Raw genomic sequence first — 23,666 nt, forward strand, 5'->3', positions numbered from 1 at the left:
GTCACATTTTTCTTTGTTTTTACTGTAACATGTTTTAAAAGGAGGGGCCGGGGAGTGCGAGATATCAGTTAGAAGGCTGGGGCTGGCCAAACAGATCCGGGTGCTGCTGTCATCTGAGTGTAAATTTTCCCCTCAGTAACTTTGAGTTTTTCTATGTTTTTTGGGATGCTGAATCGAAATTTGTTTCTTACGAAGCCCGAAATCCGTCAATTTTTTGTTATAAACAAATAACTGATTTAAAATAAATAAATAATCGTTATTTGCAATTAAAAAAAATTGGGTTGCATTATTTAGATATTTTTGAATCGAAAGAGCTCTTACGACTTTTTTCGTAAAACGCATACTTTTTGAGTTAATAATCAATAAAGTTTTCAGAAAATACGATTTGCCGCGATTCTTCGAGCTGTTTTTCCCGTTCACTCGTACTGCAAACTCACTAAAAAGCCCTCTTTACGCCCTTGGTGTACAAAATGTACTATTTCAATTTGTATGATACGACGATATAAATGATCATATATTGATATGGACTATACGCATGCATTATCATGATTTTATTTTTATGTATATTTAAATTTTCTAAATCTGTGCTACTATTAAAATAATTTCTGACAATAATAAATATGCTTGATTATTGTCAAAAACAATAAGATGTTGCGATTCAATACGCAACGTCTCTATCGCATGGATAATTTTGAAATAGCCTTATCTATTGCATATATTATACTTTAATAAATGATAAGAAATCAAGGTATAAAGTCTCCAGATTATTGCAGTGAGTGTTGTTAAATAAAAATACGATTATGCATTATCACTAATTATTATACATCATTTGACTGTACAATAATAAAAATCAATCATCAGTGATATCAATTCCAGTTGAAACAATTGAAAATAAATCATTTTATAACAATAATTCGTGTCCCTATTTAAATGAAAACAGATCTTCTTCAGCAAACAAATAGAGCATTGTCAGATTGATTCTGTAACTGTCATACGCTGATGTTTTACACTTCGCAAATCCAACCTCGGGAAGAATTGGACTGATGATATCTACATAATTTGATAAGAGACATTCGTATTCGTCACAGCCGTCGAGTTTTAATACGATCAGTTTCTCCGATACACAAGTCCAGTAAAACATCTGAAAATAAAACATTTTATTACGAGAACCCGCAAAAACTATAAGTCATGATTGCAAGTACGTACTCTCAAATAAATTCGATCATCTGGTCCTCTTAATTTTTCAAAAATCACTGCACTCCCATAGGCGGGATTTTTCGGGATACCCGCGAAGTTGTGAGCTCTGTTAAAAAGTGCCACGTTGATATTGTGTGCACTGTAGAGGTAAAGTTTCTTCCGATTTTTCAGTTTCTCGCTATTTCTTACGTTTTCCAAGAATCGTTCGATGACAGGTCCAGTTGCGATCTTTCTCATCGATTCGGTCTGCGCCATAAGATCGTAAAACAACGCTTGAATCACTTGAAGTTTTTTGTAATCTTCCTCGGAACACCAGTCTGGGAAGGGTAGCCCTAGACTCAGCTGGTAACAAAGGATGTAACCGTTAAGAAATAGCATGTCTCAATGCTCGCTAAGGAGAAATTCACCATTAACTCACAACGCTTTGCAGATTCGTAGGTATTAAAAAAACTGAGCCCACTTGTTCAGAAGTTATTTGAGTTTCATCTCTGACGGAGTCGAAAAAGTCTCTGTGCTCTTCGAACTTCTTGATAACTTCAGGTAACTTTCCAGCTTTCTCCAGTAATTTTATGTACCTGAACAATTTGGTACTACAAGCCTGCGATCGTATGACGATAAATAATATTGCTATAGAAGTAATTACCCTTGCGAACATTTTGCATAAATATCAAACGATATGAAATCGGTTTCGAAAGGCTTTTAGTGGGTAGGTACCGGAAACGACTCGATATTTTTACTCCAACGTGTTTTGGCAGTTGGAGGATACAGGCCATTCAATACTAGCTGCAGAGACATCTTCGTGCGATCGTAGTCCGTGCTGTAGGCGTAGATGTCGTCGATATTGTAATCGCCGAGGAAATCGTTGTAACGTTGTCTCAACATTTGGCCGAGTTTATGCTCACGTTGCATGCCAGCCTGCATATTTAATAGATGTACAAATTTTGGCTAATTTTTAGCTACAGAAATAGTTGAAATAAACCTACTCTATTCAACTGCCCGTAGCCATATTGTTTATAGAAGTCTGGATCGTAGGGATCGGTTTTGTAAATCTCGGCCTTTTCGGGTGTCCTGTCTCCATGTCTAAATAACTAAATTATACACAGAGATTTAAATTGACGGCTTTATACCAAATTAGATTAATTTTGCTTTTTTTTACTTGCCACTTGTACGAGTTCTAGCTTGAATGTATCTTTTGAAGCTTTCATGAGTATTAAGTTATTGTAAAATAAAAAGAAGGGAACAATTGAAAAAACTTTCATTTTGTCTCCGGGAAAAGAGCGCGTCGACTATATTCCTTTTGAGAGCTGCTGCGCAACTCTTAATCTTTATGAATGTGATTTTAAACGATTGCGCATTTCATTTATATTTGTCTAATCTCGCATACACATAAGTTATTTATATCGTCGCTCCCTATGAAGACTAGCACAGTTCAAATTTTCAAACGAAAACTAGCACAACCCGCGATTTGCCGCGAAGAGTAACACAGTTCAGAAATGCCGCCAAGATTAGCAAAACTCGCGACTTTATATTACTTAAAATGTGAGTATTTTACATTTTTATTTGGTTTTTCGGTTGGTTAAGTCCATGAAAACCTGGGACAAAGACAGACAAACCTCAAAGTTTTAAAAGGTTTCGGAAATTTCTAATAAAAGTGCACAATTTAAAAAAATGTTTGTAAAAAACTATTGTACTTGGGAAAACAATTTTAAATTCGGTAAAACGTTGTAAATTGTGAATATTTAAAAATGTTCATTAGGTACGGATATTTTCGCAAAAATAAGGAAATTTTTATAGAAATTGGCTGTGCCAGTCTAGCGTGCGTCAAATGAGTTGTGCTACTTATGACGGGAAATTTGAACGGTGCTACTCTTCGTAGGGAGCGACGATACAATACAATATAAGGAAGAGATATAATAGATATACTTTCTTCATTTTCAATAAATTCATTTCGAAATCGACGTTGACGTCTTATCTGTCGCATTAGGAATCCCAATAATGGTTAACGGCCGGCATAAATGTCAGCCGGGCTGATCCACTTAACCGGATTTGCGTTGACACGTGTTAAACTCTATTCTCTCCCACTCTCTTCCCTTTTTTCAATTCGCACTATGTAGTGAGGGTATAGAGATGCTACATACCATCCTTCCTCGTAATTTTCGCAGCTATACGAGCGGAAGGGGACGGCGAAGACGACGACTACGACTGCGCAATTGGAAAATAATGGAGCCGGGGGAGAAGGAGAGCGTATAACCTAAAACTGTCATTCATAACTCTGAATTAGAAGCCCCTACTTGTCCCTTCACGAGATTAGCCTGACGTTGCTCGTCGGCCGAGACCTCGCTCCCTTCTCTCTCTCTCTCTCTCTCTCTCTCTCTCTCTCTCTCTCTCATGCGAGCCCCCCCCCCCTCCTCACCTCCGCGACGACGGCGACGTGCAGGCTAATTTATCGCCCGAGAGAGATAGAGCGAGAGAGGCGATGTCCGCAAGCGCGAGCTAGTGGCTCTCCATGAAATTTGAGAATGTGATAAGAGTCAGGCAAGTTGAGTTTAATTAGCGCTTTCTCGGCTTCTCGGGGCTAATAGCTCTGTTGGATGTAGCAATTATCGAGTATAGGGTTCACTATACCTCACTTTTTATCCCGGGTATGTGTACAAGTGTCGAGTTTTAAATTTTCAAAGTGATCGATTTCTCTTACAACGCGAACTCGGGTAATCTTCGATACCTCGCAAGTTCAGTGCGTACATAGCTCAAAAGCTCCAAAAAAATGCAGTCACCTACATGAAAAAAATAATGTTCCCCGCGTCCTCCGACTTATTCATCCGAGTAGCATCAGGCTGTACAGCGGTAGCAGCTCGTTGTCGCTAATCCCCCCCCCCCCTCTCTCTCTCTCTCTCCAGCTCGCGTACCTAGTTGGCTGCGAAGTGGACGCGCGAGCGGATGATGCGGTGGTATATTCGCGCCTTGATTACGACGACGGCACACAATGCGTTACAAATCCCGAGCAGCAGTTGCAGCTCTCGGAATCTCGTTTGCAATACTGATTACGGCCGTCTGTCAGTCGCTCTCGTCCGCAGCTCTTTCTCCAACTCTGTGGCCCGCGGTGTACTCGCTTTGCCGCCTCGTTTCTGCTTGCGAATGCTTCAAATTTACGTCGATGATCGGGAGCTTTTGTCACGGCTCAATCGTGACGCTAAACAATTGCTCTCTTGATTATAAGGAGGCGAATTCGGGATCGGATGGTAATAGATCGAGCTGGAATTTTAACTGCAGTGAATACAGACAAGATTGGTTGGACCATGGAGAATCGAGAAGCCGCTATTGGAGAATTAATAATTGGGCTATTACATCGTCCCGTCATACCGCTCATTAATACAATTTTCTGCGAATCACTCCAACTGCCGTACAGAGAGCAGCTTTACACTTCGTTACTGGATAACCACGTCGATCGCTATGCAAAAAGATACGGCTGCTGCTTCGAAAGCTCTCGTTACGGTTACAAAGTCTAGAAAGTTATTTTTTTATTTTTTGCTCAACTTCAGGCCTTCAAGGTGTCCGATAAGCTCTCTCCTCTTTGAAAATGTCGGCGCCATGGCAACAGATAATTAGCATCGGGCTGTCCACGCCAGCTTCGAAAACGTCTCGCGTTACAGCGTGTCACCTCTCGCTGCAGCTATCCGCGAATCACAGAGAGCTCCTAATTACGCCCTGATGATCGGAGCCGCGCTGCAGCAGCGGCGGCGTCGCATAATACGATCAAGAGGCTTCGAGTTGCCCTGACGACATCGCGCCCAGGCGGCGGCGATTTCCCATCGGGGCGGCCCGACCCTCTCCCGTGCGTTTACAAACGTCATTCAAAATTAGAGGCCGCCGAGCCGCGACGGCCGCAACTCGATACGCGCGTTGTTGCCAGCTGTTGCCGTCGCAGAGGCCGAGAGGGAAGAACGACGGGGCCTCTAATTATTTCGGGAACAGGAGCGCTTGCGAGCCGAGAATCGGTTGTCTTACAGAGCCAGACCTTTTGAATATCGACGAATATATACACTGCACGCGCGCAGAGGAGCATTTCGAGAGCAGCCGTGTAACGAGGGAGTAATTGGGAAGCGAGGGCTGATACGCCGCGTGTATTATTTATAAGCGGCCGGCTCGCGCAGCGGCGCGTTTGATGCGATTTTATTTGATTAGCGGCGGGAATGAAACGGGGGAATACACAGCGCGCGCGGCCGGAGGATAAAAGCGAGCAGTTCCAGAGTGAGAGAGGCTCTGGGTTATTAATCGAGTGCGTTACGCCGAGGCTTGTAATAATAACTGCTCGGCGATGCATTCCGAATGAATATTAAGAGGACGAGTACGTCGGGCTTTCGAAATTGGCTTTTGGAATTTTCATGGTTTTTTTGCCCCTCGCTTGGCCACCGGCTGTACGCACCTCGCATACACGACGAGGAAAAGTTTTCGTGGATTCTTGAAAAATTCAACCCGCGCCATGAATCGATTGAAGAGAAATTAGACCCGACATCATACGTATATAACAGACTGCATATACTTCTGCATATACTCCTGAGAAAGTCTTGCCTGATGCCAGCGTCGCGGGTTTTATAAATCATTCAGCGGTACTCTAACAATATATACCGGCGCGCATTAGCTATTGATGAGAATAACCCGTCGCTCCTGCTATACGGGGCTCGCTAGTATGTGCAACAGCTCGTTTTGGCGAAAGCTCGCATTTTCGGCTGTAAATTAAACGGAGGATACGTGATTGTCAAAAAAAGCTGAGAATGAGAGCGCGAGTTCCATATTCGCCGCATTCCATCGCATCAGCCGCACGCACGCGAGCTCGTAATTCAACTTGAAATCCCGCACAATGTTTATGCTAATCAACGATATACGCACGCGCAGCTATATATAGAGGAGGTCGGAGGCCGGGGGCGCGCACAGTTGTCGGGTCATTCGGCGATCCGTGCACTTAATATGTGTCGTTGGGATTACGCCGGCTGCGGACGTGTCGGCCGAGTTCAGATTGCGGCCCGCGCAGTATCTCCGGCCAAATCCCCCGGATCACAAAGCAATGTCTTGGGGGACGGATGTCCCTGATTAACGCGACACACCGAGGCTGCCGCCGACGCCGCGTGTTACAGTCTCGGGGCCCGCACGATGCCGCGCGCGCGGATCAGCTGATGTTTGCTGCCGCTATTAGATTCTGCGTCCACTTCGCTCGCCATACGTTTACGCTTCGAGGCTCAATCGACAATCTTTTCGAGGATTATACTCGAAATACGGAATCATTGCCGTACCTATATCTACATATATTGAGGAGATGTTTTTAAACCAGTAATTTTATGGTATTTTATACCGTATATTTTATGGTTGATATTTCTATTTTGTTTATTACATCGTGCAAATTTTAGAAGGACTATATAGTGGAACACGAGAAGAGTGTCACGTAACACTGCTTCCTCGGTTATTTGAATTCATCGGAAAGTAGTCATTGTTCAACGGCGTATAATGCATACTTTATGTCTGAATGTCTGAGGGTGCAAACAGTAAATGAATACTTCTACATGATCGATTGTAGTGGAGGAAAAGAGCTTCGGTTAGAAAAAAAGTGGTCGTTAAGGTAAAAAGCTTTCCACTAGCAAAATAATTTTTTTCTTTTTTCATGATTTGCCTTTCTATAGCCGACTATTTTCAAGGATTTTTCAAAAAAGGCGCGTTCGCATTATTAAAACTGGCAAATTTTACTAAAAATGACGATCCTCGTGTGTTTTTCAAAACAAATTTTGTAAATTCAAAAAGCAATCATGTAGCGAATGATTGTTGCTTTCTTTATACGCCAAAAAATTGATGCGTATTACAAAAGAAAAACAACGAAGGATGAGTTTTTGAAAAAATTAAATTTATCATAATCGTTAAAGAGATGATTAATAATGCTCCGAATATTTTCTTAAGGCGCCTATAACTCCGCAAATAATACTCTAACAATGCAAACATATTAAAATTTCGTCGACCAACATGGCGTAGCATATATTACAGCGAAATAATTCCAAGGAATATTTTCAAAAGGACCGCACTTCATCCGTTAGAAATATAAAGAGAGCCTCAACGGTTATACTGTACGTTTTTAAGCTCACACACACACACGCAGACACACTGACACGCAGGTACTCGTGTGCAAGTAGAATTCGAGGCGGTCTTGAAAGGTTTATTCAGCGACGTTTGAATATTCCGCTTATATGTACGAGAGACTCGAGACTCCGCACGTTTGCCCGGCGAATTAGGCGGTAGCTGCGCAGAGAGGCTGTTTTACGCGCTGCAGACGACGAAGCAAAATTATGCGCGCCTGCGACGTTGATTCGCCACCTGCAGCGGGTATAGCTCCAGCCTGACGCTATAGCTTCGTCTCTGACGCTCTATCTATCGTCGTAATTCCATTTTTTTGCCAGTAGAAAGCCATAGCCGCGATGTGCAACGGTAGCACAATGTGTGTAGGAAACCATGCGTGGTGTGTGTGTGTGTGTGTGTGTGTGTGGTAATCGAATGAAAGGACGGACCGCAAGCTTTTTGCTTTTTTCAATCACAGACAACTTTGCACCGAGCAACCATTTTCAACCAACCACGGTTGAATTCAAATGGTTTAGAAGATGGTGCCAAGCTGATTTTGCGAGATCATCATTATTATTATTTTTTAATTGACCTGTGTGCGCTAACTGAATAATTTTTCTGGATTTCCTCACATGTACATAAAAAAAATTCAAGATAAATGCAAGAATAGAAAAACAACAATTTTATAGGTGCATCTATCCCCTTGACACGGGGTATCGAATGAATGACGACGACACACATAATGAAAAAGTCACACCCAACTCCGATATGGAATATCGCATAATCCGGAGCGAATTAAGGTCCTTTGAATCTCTCGAGTTCATGGAAAATCATAGAAATTTATAGCTCAAACAAAGCAGGCCGCGCCGGGCGCGAGAAAAAAAAAACGAATAAGCGACCGCTCGGCAGAAGGACTCGGGAAAAAAGAGCAGCGAAGGAGCAAACAAAGCGAGAAACAGCGAAAAAAGTCTCCAACGAGAAATAAATAAAACGCGCTGGGCCAAACGAAGGAGGCAGTAAAAGAGAATACGGCGGCGGCGGCGCACACCGAGAGAGAGAGAGAGAGAGAGAGAGAGAGAGAGAGAGAGAGAGAGAGAGAGAGAGAAGAAAGTCGGTGGCTCGCACATACAAATCCGAGGATAATTTAGTATGCATGCGCAATGCGCAGCGGCGGCTTCTTCTTTTGCTTTAATTGTCGCAATTCAGGAGGAGCCTGCGTGACCGGCCTAGCCAACCGTTCTCCCCGGCGAGAAACAAAATGCAGCGCGCGAGGAAAAGGAGAAGCGCAAAAAACGAAGACGAAAAAAACTTGCGCGCCGGGCCGAAAACGGAACAAAACGAGCGCCGAGAGGAATGAGTTGCGCGGCGAGGAAAATCTGCTAAAAAGACCGAAATTAAAGTCCTGCGTGTGCGCATAAGGCTCTATCTCTTATGATGCTCGGATGTATATCTCGAGGCGCGATCAATTTCGAATTTGTTCTCTCCGCTGATGTGGAGGACGGCGAAAAAACGCAAGCTAGTGCGCGGACAATAAAATGCAAATAACCGGAGAGAATAAGAGAGAGAGAGAGAGAGAGAGAGAGAGAGAGAGAGAGAGAGAGAGAGAGAGAGAGAGAGAGAGAGAGAGAGAGAGAGAGAGAGAGAGAGGAAAGAGAGAGCGGCGGCTCCTTTATTTTTATCCCTTCTAATTTCTCGATCTTCATTGCGCGGAATCACAGTGTCAAGCATCCATTTATTCAGTGGCCCTCGCTCCTTTTCCCCCGTACACCCGGAGTAAGAGAGAGGGAGAGAGCTTCTCCCCCTCGATCTCTCCCATTAAACTTAATTGAATTTCCAACGGCTTGCGCGCAGGAGCAGCTTCTATCTCCTTTGCTCGCTTTCTCCCTCTCTCCGCTCGCCCTCCGTGTATATACGCGGAGAGCCATTGTCATTACCGTTGTCATTGACCCGTGCCGGGATGCGCGCTGCGTGAATTCGACGAGTGTTTTACAAATTTACGCGCCGCGGGTCGGGGCTCGAAATGCGCTGCGTCACTGTGCTGCGTCACATCGATACTTACAGCCGGGCGCTCGGAAAAATCAACTCGTCGTTTACTTTTGCTCAAGAAGGGGATAATCTCGAGGAGATCGAAGTCATTCCTATATAGCCCCTCGACTAATCGGCGAATATTTTTCGCCCTCGGGGATACTCTCCCTCTCGCGGATATAGCATAGCTCGTCGGGAGGAGAGTTCGGTTCGTTCTCTCGTGGAGCGTGGAGATTATACGGTTACGCGCCGATTCGGAACTTCCGCCTCGAACGATTATGCGCGAGTTTATTGTATTATGGGGGCCGATTAGCTCTCGGCTGAATTTTAATCGCGAGGCTATTGCGCCCTTTTCGATTCGTCCCCTGCTTACAATGCTCCCGATGCTCATTACGGGAAGCTTTTTCCCGCTCGATGTGGGGGTTCGTTGAAGTGTTTTCTGTCATACTTACGGCGGCTGGTTTGAGGAGGAAATCGGACTCACCTGTCGTAGTAGTAATCCCTGGAAAAGAGAGAAAAACAGGCGTTAGCGTGGTCAGGTTGTGGAAAATAGATTTTTAATTGATTTCAACGAGTTTCTTTGTCTCGTAAAAAACAATCGTGTACAAACTAGCAAGGAAAGTTGTAAGTTTATTGCGATGATATCATACAAGAATTTATTACTTAAATTACCAAGTAGAACATTGATTAATACGTAAAATTAAACATCCCTTTTCTCATTTTTCTTATATATTCTTATTGTAATTTAAATACAAGAATTTATTACAATTATGAAGTATAACATACTTAAATACGTAAATTTGAATATACATGTTCTTCTGACTTCGTTATCAGCTAATCAAGACGGGTTACGCATCTAATTTAAACGATTTCTGCTTTAGAACTGGGGTTCAATGAGCTAGGTAGAGGAGAGTGCATAACACTAGATATTTTGCTATATAAAAATTGAAGTAATCAAATAGAGTTAGAGTAAAGTCTTTGTGATATATTTGTTTGTTTATAAAACGTAAACTATTATATTTGTGTTTTCTTGTTAATACGCAATATTAATAAATGTACTAAAATCAGTTTTGAAAATGTCAAGTATTAAAGTTCAGCAAGTAAGCCAGAATTAGCTCACTAGTATATACTTATTCGAAAATAAGATGATTATATTAAAGTTTTATTTTACATCCATTCAATGGCTTTCAAGTGAATGTCACTCGAAAGTCGAGCGCGCGCGCGCATCTACATATTACGAAATGTTTAAATTTTGAATCGATGCATATCATTGCGAACCTTCCTCATTCACATGACAATGCCAAGTAAAAAACGTGGAACCACCAGCCTCATCTCGTCCCCGCAGTCCACAATTTCCACTCGCAGACTTAGAAACCCGCACAGCAAAGATCACCAAGGACATCTCGCGGCACCTCTCAAGCTTCTCTCTTCCTCGCGCCTCCTTCGTCTTGGCGCGTTCGCAAGCCCCTCCAGAAGGATTATACCCCCCGCACCCCGTGTATAACCTGCTGCTTCTCCAGCCACGCACACACACACGCTGACACGAGGTCGCGCTCGAGTGGCACTCGTATAAAGCTCTCATTTGCGCGTTCGGCCGACGGCGGCTCATCGTCGTCGCTTTCTCTCTAAAAACGTGATTCTCCGGGCACTCAGCCGCGAGAGTGGAGAGCGCTGTCCCCGGGGCACGTGCTCCCCGGGTTAATCCTCGGCAGCCGCGAGAAGGTAACGACGACGCCGCCGCCGCTGCTTTTCTGAGAAGAGATGTGTGGCTGGCGAGGAGCGATTTTGATTTTGATTTAGAGCCGACTGCTGCTTTCCGCTGATGTGAAAGGGGAGTGACCGCGTATGCAGATGGCGACGATTTTTCAAGAGCCGATGATGGCTTCGTTCGCAGAAGCTGACGACGGATATATAATCGAGCTTGGCCTTATGCATTCGAGCTGGCCAGTAGCGTATACGTGTGCGATCGTTAATTCACGAACGATTTTGATTTTTATAATTGAATCTATTTCTGCACAAACGAACGCGTGTCAGTAAACATTTTTCAAAGCGTTTGTACTCAGAAAAGCCTACGCAGATTTTCTTATAGCTTTGCATGCGCGGATTCTCCGTTTTGCCGAGAAATCAAAAGGCGAAATTCAATTTTCCGCTAGCTCCATGATGGCTTGTTTTCCGCAAAGAGAAAAAATACAGCTTGATTAAAACCTTTTTCAGCTTAACTTTCAATTCGACGCGGAATCGCCTTGTGTAGCCTCCTTCCACATTCAAAAAGACCCCGTTTCTAGAAAATCAAAAAGCCGCTACGAGCCATATTGTAATTCGGAGAATCAGCTTTGCGCCCGTGGTGCTATTTTATTCGTTTCAATTAAAAACAAAATTGCGCGCGCGGAAAAATTCAACAATTTTTCATTTCCAAAAAAGCGACCGGGAAGGATGAGCGCGTAAAGAAGGACCGAAATTAGAGGGGTAAACGAGAATTTGAATAAATTTACACCGGCGGCGCCGCACGAGATAAAGCAAGGCGCCGCGCATGCGAGGGAGAGAGAAAGTGAGGAAGAGAAAGAGCGAGACGGAGTCTTTCTGGCGCCTGAAAATAAGCATAACAGTCGAAAGGAGAGAGCGAGAGAAAAAAAGGACGCGCGACGAAAGTCGGCTGAAAAAACATAGGAAGCCGAATGTCCCGGAAAAGATAAACAGAAAGATTACATTTACATTGAAAAGGAGAGGAAAAAAAGAAATCGTAGGGCCAGACAAAGACGAGGCGAGAAGGAGAGATAGTGGGAGAGCGGGAAAGTAAATGAGAAAGCTGCGTGTACGTGCGAGCGCGCGGGAAAATATCCGCCGCCGCGAGGAGTGATAAGAAAGCGAAAATAGATGGAATTTTTATTTGCGATCCGAAGGTTACGATCCAGAGGCAGAGGCGCGCGGGAATAAATTAAGAGTTAAGCCTTTTTTAGGAGTCGAGGATCGGGATTCTCGGGTACAGAGAGGCGCGTGTACACTATATATGTATACATATACGCGTGCACCGCCAGGAGGGATGATGAGAAATTTTCTTAAGGGCGGGAGATTTTTATTTTCCGACGATAAGCTTGCGCCAAGGGAGAATGCTTTCTCTTTAGCATACATTTTCCTCGCAGCGCACAGCCGAGTGTTTATGAAATCATCGTTGCCTCCACGCCGGCGTCGACGTGAAATGTAAAACAAGCTGGGTTCTTGTATAATTGCGTTGTGTGACTTGACTGATTCGCTCTGGAGGAACGGTTTTAAACGCGAAACCATTCAAAAGCTGGGAAAATTAATCATTCATACTATTATATACTAAAGATAGAGGGGGCTCAAATATTCCCGCAGCGCATTCGTGAATTTGTGCCTTTGCCGGAGTGTTAATAACTTAAAATCGTACTATGTATTGATTGATCTCTGTTAGAAAATAATGTTTTCAATATGCTGAAACTTTTTTTTTTATCTAATCAATAAAGAGTGTCAATTGAAATCTGTGGCTGATAATGTTCTCTTATGAAAACTTTGATAGTATTTTCTTCGCTGTGACTTTTAGCACCGAGCACAATGAAGAATAGACTGTAAGTTTCTATAATAGAACATTGTATACATGTGGAGTTTTGTGTAAGTTTATTTTTTTGTCAGCTTATAAGTTTTATTGTATACCATCCCTATGTAAAGGCAACGCTGTTTGCCTCTACCAGCAAGCCTTATTTAGGCATTTATTCATGGATGGTAAAATTAAATAAATAACATAAGTTCGCCAGTTTTCGCGAAAATCGAGATAATAACTAGATTTTGTTCAAATAGGCTCCTTTCATGCAAAAATGTCGGCATTTAGCTTTAACTGCATTACCCTAAAGCTATAGACTACACCCATAAGACAATAATGTGTATTTTCTGTGCTGGTGACTTCTCTGCGTCTTGGATTCGTTGATTTAGAATATAGTATTGCCATTTCTCATGTACTCGTATAAATAAAATGTAGGTGTGGAACAATTTTGGAATTGTTCTAGAAATTCGTTTGAGTAACGTCGTATGGATGGTGTGTCGATTGTCTTGCAGTGCGCGTATACAATACCATATAATTCGATACTTTTGTGACATTGTAAGAAGCAGCAAATAACTTGGCCATAGCACCATCTGGATATGTGTATTAAATCTATATGCTGAGCTGTACCGTATCACGACCCGGTTTGCTCCAAGTCATTTTTGACTCCCAGCCATAAAAAAGTCCATGTCGGTTGGTGCAGAACAAAACGAAGCTATTCGCGGGATGTAGCATCGAATGTTTAAAATCTCTGATAAGTTATTTGTTTGATGCAGAATTTTGCACAGATACGATGTTTGGACCTTCGGTACCAACACTGTATATCATGTACAGAACATTCAGAATCCATGTCTTGTAAAAATCGGCAAAGCCTCGTAAAACATCAACTATCAGATAAGCAAAGCAAGAGAAACAATACGCAGATCCATAGAAAGAAACAATACGTTTTTATATTTTTCAAAAACACCGCACATCCCTTGTAAACGAAGCACCAATTTTTTACCTGAAATTAGCTCCCTCCAATAAAAAGTACGGAACGAAAAACCAATCCCCGTGACTCCCCAGTAGTCGTGGAAAACAGGGATGATTCCGAAAAAGAAAGCTCCCTCTCTCTCTCTACCTGGTATTGTTCTCTAATGAAGTCCTTATAAGAGCATCTCGCGACTTACGTAGGCGGTAGTCGAGCCCGAAGAAGCGCAGCTCGAGACAGAGCGGGAGAAGAGAGAGAGAGAGAGAGAGAGAGAGAGAGAGAGAGAGAGAGAGAGAGAGAGAGAGAGAGAGAGAGCAGGAAGGCAGCAGCGCGCATAATAAATGCTCCGCGGCGTAATCTCGTACTTAAATCATGACAAATTGCCGCGACGCCGGGGCGCGTGGCAGTTCGCGAGAATACGGCCAGATTTATCAGAGCCGCGCGCGAGGTACGTTACACTGCGAGCTCCCACCTCCCTCTCGCTCTCCGCCGGGCGAAAATGGATTCTGATGCCCCGGAGAAAGAGAAAGAAGAGAGGCAAGAGCTGCAGGGAAATCGAGTGAAAATTGCAGGAGGGAGGGAGGGATGCGAGCCGCTGGGGATGTGCATCATCAGTCCTTGATGAAAGCCATGCGTTCTTTTCTGCCTTCTTCGACTCCGTCGTGCGCGTCTGACCGTGTCGGAATAGCTCTACTGCGAGGAGTTGCAAAGTATTCCGAACCGGCTCGAAACTGACTCGGCGAAGCATCTTACGTGCGTGCGAGCGAATGAAAGTTGATAAATTTCCAGCGGCGCAAGAGGATAGTTTGAATATTTCTGGACACGCGCGCGAGAGAAAGAGAGAAAGAGAGCTCGATCCCCAAATTGCCAAAATCAAGTGTAAATCTACACGCCCGCCACGCCGTCCAATCGGACGTAAACATCGATCGCACACAGAGAACGAGAGAGGGGAGGGAGAGAGGCGGCATTGTTTGTCGGAGGCGAAAAGCGCGGGAAAAATGAGAGCGACTCCTTTAATCACGTTAGCGCGGCGTTTCGTTTAATAATAAAGTGGCCGACAATACCGGCAGTTATCGCGAGCGCGAGCGCGCGCGCGCGGGAGAGAGCGAGAGGGAATAACAAAGGGTCGAGTCGAGCGGTCATTAGAGGGGCGTTATAACATTTTAATGGTTATTACCGTGTCCGGATAAACCCTGTGTTCCCGCGTGTGTTTGCGCCTCTCCCTCTTTATCTACTTCCATTTGTACCTCCGCGCGCTATTCCTTTGCCGCCGTGCAGCGCGCGCATACGCACTTTTATCTTTCATCAAATTTTTTCCTTTCTATCTCGTATACTCCGCTTTAATCTTGCGCTCTCTCATTTTCGTTTTGGCCAGCGTCCCTCCGATTTTCGAGTGCGAGCTTTGTTCGTCCCCGCTATTTTTTCTCTTTATCTGCAAATCTGCACCGAGCGCTCTGTTTTCGCGGGAAATTGAGCGCGCGGGGGCTGACCGAGCGCGTGTGTGGGTATATGCATGGCTCCGATCGGCGCGCACAAGGTGTAACGAACGCTGCGTTTCGCCCGAGCCTGATGAGTCCTTGATAACGGCGATAACGATATTACGGCGTGGGACCATTTTTCTCGTCGTTCGCATTAGCGCGGGAAGGTTCTTTATGTATACCATAAATAGCCGCTGCCAACTTTGTCTGCTTTCTCAAAGAGACGCGGGGGATTATTCGAGAGTTATAAAACTGATTTTGTGCTCGAGTATTTTAATCGACTTCTTGAATTTTGTAAGGGGCTATATCTATATGTATGAACCACTTGAAACTTTGATCGCATTCATAACCATGCAGGAATGCAATAATGTTAAACATTGTTAACCGCAATATTATGATGCATTCATAATTAATTCCTAGTCAAAAATACTTCCTTTCAATGCATTAGGAATTTCTAAAGTTGTCAGCTGTTCCCAAAGTTATTCGTGTGAACAGTGAAGCAGTTTTTTTGACTTGAATTCATCTGAAAAATTGATGTCTATAAAATTTGATTAAATTGATACATGTTATACATATAGGATTGATAAAAACAGCGCACACATAGCTCCAAGCTTCGATCCGGGAAGATTTTATTTTCCTTTCACAGATGGAATAATTTTTAACCGAAACCGATTCCTAAAAATAAAAACAAAAAAAGAGCTCCATTAGTCTATCTCCAGTACAACAATAACGAGCTTCGTTCGAAAAACACAAGCGCCAATAATTCGCGATATCGAGATGCGCGGCTGAAAAATGAAGAAGACTCGGTCCCAAATCATACCCGAGCGGTGACGCGCGCTCGCCTATATATAGCAAAGCGGAAAAATTCCGAAGTAGCGCGCGCGAGTGTATCATCTCGTATCATCTCGACAGCCGAAGCCACACACGCGGGAAAAGTGATTCCGGGCATTAAGGATTCATTTGAAAAATAGAGGCCGATCCGTTATTCTCGCGGCAATTTTAGGAGAGTGCAGCGAGCCTCGCGCGCCGCCACCAGAGACGAAGATATCAACCGCGAAGTATCGCCGTGGGACGACGCCCCGAGAATACATTCCACTGGCTGCCGGTGCGCCCCTGGAAAAATTTTGCGGGCGCGAGCTTTCGAGGCCTCGCCTATGCACGAGAGCCGGGAGCTGAAATATAAACAACGGGCTTAAATATTTTTCTCGCGGCCGGAGCTATATGGACTTATACTCCGAAAATATTCGCCAAGAACTTTCCTCATTTAACTCGACCATATTCTCGAGTAATGAATAACTCATAGTCGAGGCGAGAAGACGCGTCGCGTATGTGGGTGGCAGCTCGAAAAATAATAAGCCAAAGAGGGGCGAATAAAAGAGAAAGAGAGATTGGGAGAAAGTAAAAATGTAAATGTGATAGGAGAGAGAGAGAGGAAGGGCAGCAGCAGTGTATGTGCGGGGGAGTAAAGGAGGGAAAAAGAGAAAACATATGAAAGCTATAACTTTGGCGTGCGCCTGTCGAAAGTATACGTATGTCAACCGAGAACTCTAAAAACGACGGAGAAAGGGAGGGTAAAAGTATATACCCAGCCTTTTTACATCTATATATTTTGTCTTTTTATACCGGCGCGCCGCGACTGTAAAAGCCAAGAGCGAACTTCCCGGAAATATTTTCGCCGACCTCGTGTGCATGTACGAGTTTAGCGAGTGAATGTTTTACTTCGGAAAATGCCACTCGGATCAGCGCGTCAAGAGGACAAGCGAGGGACGAATCAGTGAACGTCGTCATCGACCAGTGAAAAACGCACAAGCGCGCACTCCTTCACAAATTGCTGGAATCGGAGAGCCCGCGAGTTTTCAGTTCCCTTTCAGACGAGCGTAACTGCCGCGGCTTCGAGTGGAACTACCACTCGATCGCGTCCGCATTGTCCGTCCGCAAAGTCGCTCTCTCGATCTCTCGTCGGCTCCTTTTATTTCATTCGCCTCTCGCGCGCTGGCTTTATGACACAATCGCGCGCGCATGAGCGGGTCTCTATACCTGTGTGTGTGTGTGTGTGTGTGTATGTGCGTGCGCGCGCGTGTGTGTGTGTAAGGGAAGCGAGGTGTCTCCGCGTGAGGCAGTTGAGCGGAGGATGGGCTCTTGATCTCGCTTTGTTGGCTGGATAAAATTTGAAGAGAAGTTGATGTCTAGGAAAGCTCTGGCTGGGAGCTGCGATGATTTATTTATTCTCCATTTCCCATCGGCGATCCCTCCTCTCGAAGAGCTCGTCCCGAGCACGACAGCGCAGAGAGATGTCGAGGCGCGCTTCCCTGAATAAAAGGCCTCGCGATTCGGGATAGAGGAGGAAGAGGGGGCGAAGCGCTCGGTGAGCTTGCAACACAAACAACGATCCTCTCGTGGCTAAACATCGCAGAGCATATTTGCAGACTGGTCGGTCGAGTTCGACCAACATTCCGCCACCATTAGCATTCAATTACCCGATTACCGAGGGACCAAGGTCGAAGCAAAAGCTCGCATGCACACCTGGCCGCATTAACGCTTCAAGTGCGCGACAAGCCCACAATGGACGACTCTGTTTGGAGCGCGATGATATTACTTGCCCGAGGGATTATCGCAGGCAGGATCGAATCCTAGGATGATTCATGCTCCTTTTTTTCGGTCTCACTCGTTTCGCCGCCGATAGTCGCGTTCATCAGCCAATGCGCGCAAACAACGCAATGCCATTGCGTTGATAGAAATTTCGCAAATCATCAGTTGCGCCACTCTCGCGTCAATAAGGAGGAAAATTTACTTTTGATTTGAGCCACGTTCAACCGCGTTTTTCTACACTCAATCGAACACATCCAGCTGATGTTACACAATTAAAAAATGGCAATGAATCGAAGCACTTTAATCACGTCCCATCTAACGGACGACTGCAGTCAGGCCCCATTAAAATCCATCCCCGCGTAAAAATCTCTCACCCCGAATCGACGCGCGGTTGACTGCGAAATTGCCCCCTCCCCCCACCACCCCACACACACCTTGATATCTATACTCTCCTGTCGACAAAGGGCAAAGCGCGCGCCGAGTGATCGATGTAATTATAATCGAATAACCAGCTGCGCTCGCGCGCGACAAAGTGGGCGCGAGAAAATCGCGTGATTGATACGAGCCGGGGAAAAAGTTAATTAGTCGCCCGTCGCTAATTAGATTTGCGGAAAGAGCGAGGGATCGAGAGTCTGGCTTATTAAAGCTCGGCGAGAGCTTTTTCGCGATTTATTATCGCCCTCTCCCCCACCCGCGAGCTTCCTCCTTTGTAAATGACGGCGTTTGCCGAGAGGGAGCGAGTGCTCGGCTTTGAACATGCCGTGTTTATCTTTCCGCGGCCTCGACATGTGCTACGGTTAATTTTATTTTAAATTAATGCCTGCCAACCGGAACTCGTATTTAAGTTCGCTCTAATGTTTGACCAAATGGCAATCTCGCACGTTTGAACTTTGTTCATTATTTCGTACACACGCGCATAACAAGGAATCAATATTATCCTTTAATTCCCGCCGGTTATTAACACGATGAATAACACACCTGCTCTCGTCGTCACTCCGACGGCGTTGTACAGATTCTGCAAGCGCGAAAAAGCTCCGCTCCGAAGAAGTGATGAGTCACGGCACGCGCCTGTATCGCCAAAAGGAATCTGAAAATGTAATTAAGGCCGACTTCCGGCGCCGCGAAATCCCCCTACTTCGCGCCGCTGTTATGCTCACACACACACACACACACACACACACACACGAATCTATGCTAATTAAAGAGCCCACGCACGCGACACACGGGGGACGAGAGAGATCAATGCGAGAAAGTTTATGCATTCATTTATGCAAACGACACAGCGCCGACCACTTTTTACTGTTGCTCTTAGTGTGTGTGTGTGCGCGCGCGCGTGTGTATGTGTGTGTGTCTGCAGGGGAAGAAAAGAAAATCGAGAGTTATCTCGGGGAAATCTTCACGGTCGCGCGCGCCTGCGATAGGCGTGAAATCGCGCCGCGGCCGCTTATTAATATGTATGCGCGTTGCGCGCGCTGCTCCTTTTCGTTTCGGACGCACCGTGCGGTTCTTTTTCGTGTTTTTTTTTCCTCGACGTGCGCCGCCCCGACGAGAAGATACAAGTGCGAGGGAGCTTTCAATGAAGACGAGCTGCGGCGCGAGCTTGTCGACGCTGCTGTGAGCTCGAGATAAGAGCTTCATGCGCGGCGCCTTTGAAAAGGTTGTACGTGACAAATCGCAGCTCGTCCTCGTGTACGATTGTTTTATATACGCTCCAGCTGAGCGGGAGCTATTTAGATAAGGCTGAGTATTAATTTTCGTCCAAGAGTGTATCTATGCGAGCTTTCAACCGCAGCGTCATTACGAAATGAACTCGAAGCCGCGCGTAAAATGCGAACCGGTATATATATATATATATATATATATATATATATATATATATATATATATATATCACGGCCTGCATTGCGGGCGTCGAACCATAATTAACTTTTTATCCGAAGAATCATCGCATGAAGCATTTACAGCGCCTCGTTAATCACCTCGCAATTGATAATAGTTTGCCCCGAAAAAAAGCCCGCCGCGCAGCTCTCTTATACGCGTGTATCGCAGTGTTGCTGAGCTGCCGCTGCGATAATTACCATAAATCACTCTCTCGTTATAATAACGTAAATTTCGGGGCCAAGTGTATAGCTGCGGAGCGTAAAAATTCGGCAAGGACACAATGGCCCGCCGTGTGGGCTCGCAGATAAATCAAAAACTCCCAGTGTATAAACGAGCATTTGTTAAAGCGAAGGAGGAAAGGCGCATACATATGCAAATCCGCGGCGGCCGACTCTCTCTCTCTCTCTCTCTCTCTCTCTCTCTCTCTCTCTCCCTGTTGCATACATATATTTTTCGCGTGCGCTGTATCAGTACGAATACGTATATAGTGCACTGCAGGTGTAACGCGGAAAGGCAGAGGGAGCGGTCGCATCGTTACGCTTGGAGCGCCGCGAGGCCAATTAAAATAAATAATTAATATCGTCACGAATGATTAAATTGCAAATGCGTAAGAGAGAGAGAGAGAGTGGCTTATTATTCCGGCGTGCGCCACTGTGTAGTGTGCTTTTTTCAAACGTCGGCCGAGGGAGGATGTTTATGGTAATCACACGAGGTGGCGCACGCGAGTCTTTACGTAAGTGGAAGGAAGTACGAGTGTAACAGATTTTAGAATGCTTCGTTTCAACTGCTCCGCGGCCGGTTAAATCTAAATGCGCTGATGGAGCTCCTTCGCATAGGAATAAATTAAAGAAAAAAAAACGAAGAAGATATAGATCATCAGCTACTTGAAAATGTTTGCGTTAACAAAAAAATAACGCCGGAGCATGTGACTCAGTAATTCGGCGAGGTAGATAATGACACGTGCCGTCGACGTTATTTATACGCGCCAGGCCGCACGTGTGCTTTATTAACGCGGCCAGCGAGCTTTGATTACATTCGGGAAAAAATTCGAATAGCCCGCCGCGCGCATCTCTCGCTCGCGTTTCATTTTTTCCCGTGTCCTCGGCAGCATCGGTAGAGTTTGCTTTGCACATACGCGAAATCGTTTGAAAATAAACGCACGCTGATAATACGCGGAATTGAAATTTCGCGAGCGAATTGAAAAGCCGATTTGCGCGTCGCTGCGTAAACTAACCTCGTCGGGGCGCGCGCTGGGTTACAGGCGCAGCCGCGCGCGGAACTACTTGCCGATAAGCGATGCGCGTCGCGTGTCGGTTTTATTTATTTTGCATCGCATTTCTATGCGACGTTTGTTTGTAGGGAGCTGCTCTCACGGATAATTGCATGATTAAGCGCGTTGCGAGGCGAATTATTTAAAAGTCGAGAGCGTTGCTCGATCGACGCGCGCTGAATCGAAATGCTGTCGCGGAATTCGATTTCTCGTTACGGGCGCGGCCTGTAACGAGAAATGAGCCAAAAATTTGGAGAAGACTCACTGATTTACATATGCGGGCGCATTCAATGCCTGAATTATTCCGATCGCGTATTGTGGAACAGTCGAACACGGTTGTATAATACGTCGTTATATTTATGTCGGTAAAATTCGAAACCCTATATACACACGTAATAAATACTCTCGCAGTAGAAAATTAAACGTAGGATTCTGCGAGGCTAGTAAGATCGAAGCACAAACTTTTGAAATATAGCACGGTGCGCAATCCTTGCAATGAAAATTAACACAATTTGACAACGTGAACTATTGAAATTTTTAAAACTCACAATTATCCATAAAAGTTTTAAACTGATCCTAGTAGAAATAATTGCGTGTGACATAAGTGTGATAAAAATGTGACAAGAATGCAACAATAAAGTGTGATAAAACCATAAGTTTTTGTCGTAGTTGGGACAAGATGTAGCAACATTTAGATCAATTATGATGGTTTGTCATAGTTTTCTTACACTTTTATCATATTATTTTTACATTTCATAATTAATTATGGCACACTTTCGTAGCATTTTTGTAATGCATATGAATTATTTATATATTTAACGTAGGAGCAGAAAATATATAATAGTGTATTTATACTATTGTAACGCTTTCGTAATGCTCTCATACAATTTTCTAAAGCCCTTTTTCGTAAATACAACTGTAAATAAAAAGTTTAGATGTATACTTTGTTCTTTATTTTTATCATTTTGAGATGACTCGCAGATCAAGAAGCGCAGTCATAGCGGAAAACGCATTACACGCGAAAATTTTTAGAAAAAAGGAGACATCCCCGCTCTCTACTCTAGCTGCTGTGCTCTGCTTCATAAATGCTCGAAAACCGAGGGCAAAAGTTACCTGTCGAAATACCCAAGTTTGGCTGATTTTGCCAATTTTTTGAGATTATTTATATAAGTGGCACTCAGTCTTGTTCCGGATGCGTAGCTCATCGAAAGAATTTAGGCAAGTCTCAGATAGTCTCTGCAGCGAGGCTTTGGTAACAATTGTGCGATACTTCGGCGAGAAAAGCACGACACTTACGACGCAAGACTTAGGCGAGTAAATGTGAGATTAATATTTTCACACGGGCGACTACGACAAAAAATCACGTTTTCATATTTGTATTGGTTTAACTGAAATATACCAGCCTTCGTTAGGAACGACGCCGCACACTCTATACAGCGCAATCAATTGGATGTTTCGAAACGAAATTCTTACGTCGTCAAATTTAAATCCGCATCTCGGGGCCATCAGTGGCACACGAACATTTCTGTCCACCGCGCGCTGATTTTCTATTTCTCCCTCTCTCGCGCGAGCGCGCTGCGGGTCCCTTTCCTTTTTTTTCTCATTCGCGCGCGCCATTTGTCTGCGTAATGCCGGGGGGAAATTTTCGCTCGTAAATTTCCAATAATGTAAATATTCCAAGGCGGCGGAAATCAGCGCGAAATTCAACGCGCGAATATTTGAATATCAACCAACCTCGATTTTCAGCTGCACGCGCGGCCGAGCTTCGTCAACAATAAAAGTGGCAGTACACGCTGCAGTTGCGAAGTTTTTGATATTCGATCGGCAGACGTATTGTTCGCTCGGAGAACGTATGATCGATTTATTTGTTTTCATTTTGCAGCCCGATACAGGCTCGGCGAGAAAATGTGCATACGCTATCGATTTCAAAAGAACTCTAAACTCGGGTCGAGCTTGCGATTGCCATTTTTCCGCTATAATTTCGCTAGTACGATCGTGTCCGACTCTATATCTCCTTCTATCTCTGGTGTCTTCCACTGCGAGAAAGCCGGAGATGTCCCGTGATTTATGACGCTACGGGGGTGTAACTGCGCGACTGTAAAGTCTCGCGATGTGTGTCGGGAGCCGCTATGGTAATTTATTATCATTCTCAGCTCGTACAGTAGCTTTCTCTCTCGCTCGGAGTCGCTTGATACGCTAAAGCGTATCCGAGTACCGCCGCTGTTTTTAGGATTAACGCGCAGCGTCGCGCTTTTCTCTCTCTCTCTCTCTCTCTCTCTCTCTCTCTCTCTCTCACATCTGATGATAGATCGCGCATCTAGCTGGAGGATATAGTTTCCAAGGGGGGCGGAAGTTTATTGGATAGCGATTATCCGCGCCGTCCGGTACATCTGCGGTGGACTTTTGTTTGTTCGCCAGTAGCGCTCCCTGCGCCTGACGTAGGTAAATTACACGGCGGACCTACTTCCAGACCGGCTGATATGAGGGTCAAAGTTTCGTCGTTTGTCTTTGACAAATGCTCTCGACCCATTGACCATTCCTAGACTCCCACTGCTCCTTCCACCGCGTAAACTTTGACGATATCGGGGAGTGTGTAATACAGCTGTC

The 23,666-nt window shown here is 44.8% G+C and overlaps 2 protein-coding genes across 11 annotated transcripts in view; both read right to left on the reverse strand.

Annotated features, from left to right (window-relative positions):
• The window catches only part of LOC100113835, a 217,447-nt gene that overhangs the window by 15,895 nt on the left and 177,886 nt on the right, over positions 1 to 23,666 (reverse strand). For all 10 annotated transcript variants that reach the window (XM_008219737.3, XM_008219736.2, XM_031928394.1 and 7 more), the window contains one exon: positions 9,803 to 9,820. In XM_008219737.3, the coding sequence (XP_008217959.1) occupies positions 9,803 to 9,820 (18 nt within the window). The remainder of the gene's footprint in view (positions 1 to 9,802; positions 9,821 to 23,666) is intronic.
• On the reverse strand, positions 803 to 2,815 carry LOC107981305 (testicular acid phosphatase homolog). Its single transcript, XM_016986732.2, has 4 exons — positions 2,181 to 2,815; positions 1,616 to 2,112; positions 1,207 to 1,539; positions 803 to 1,141 (listed from the first exon to the last, which is right to left on the reverse strand). Exons 2-4 carry the CDS (start codon positions 1,850 to 1,852, stop codon positions 923 to 925), a joined length of 789 nt encoding a protein of 262 aa, XP_016842221.1. The 5' UTR covers positions 1,853 to 2,112; positions 2,181 to 2,815; the 3' UTR covers positions 803 to 922.

This window comes from Nasonia vitripennis (genome assembly GCF_009193385.2).
Source record: "Nasonia vitripennis strain AsymCx chromosome 4 unlocalized genomic scaffold, Nvit_psr_1.1 chr4_random0006, whole genome shotgun sequence".
NCBI lineage: Eukaryota > Metazoa > Arthropoda > Insecta > Hymenoptera > Pteromalidae > Nasonia > Nasonia vitripennis.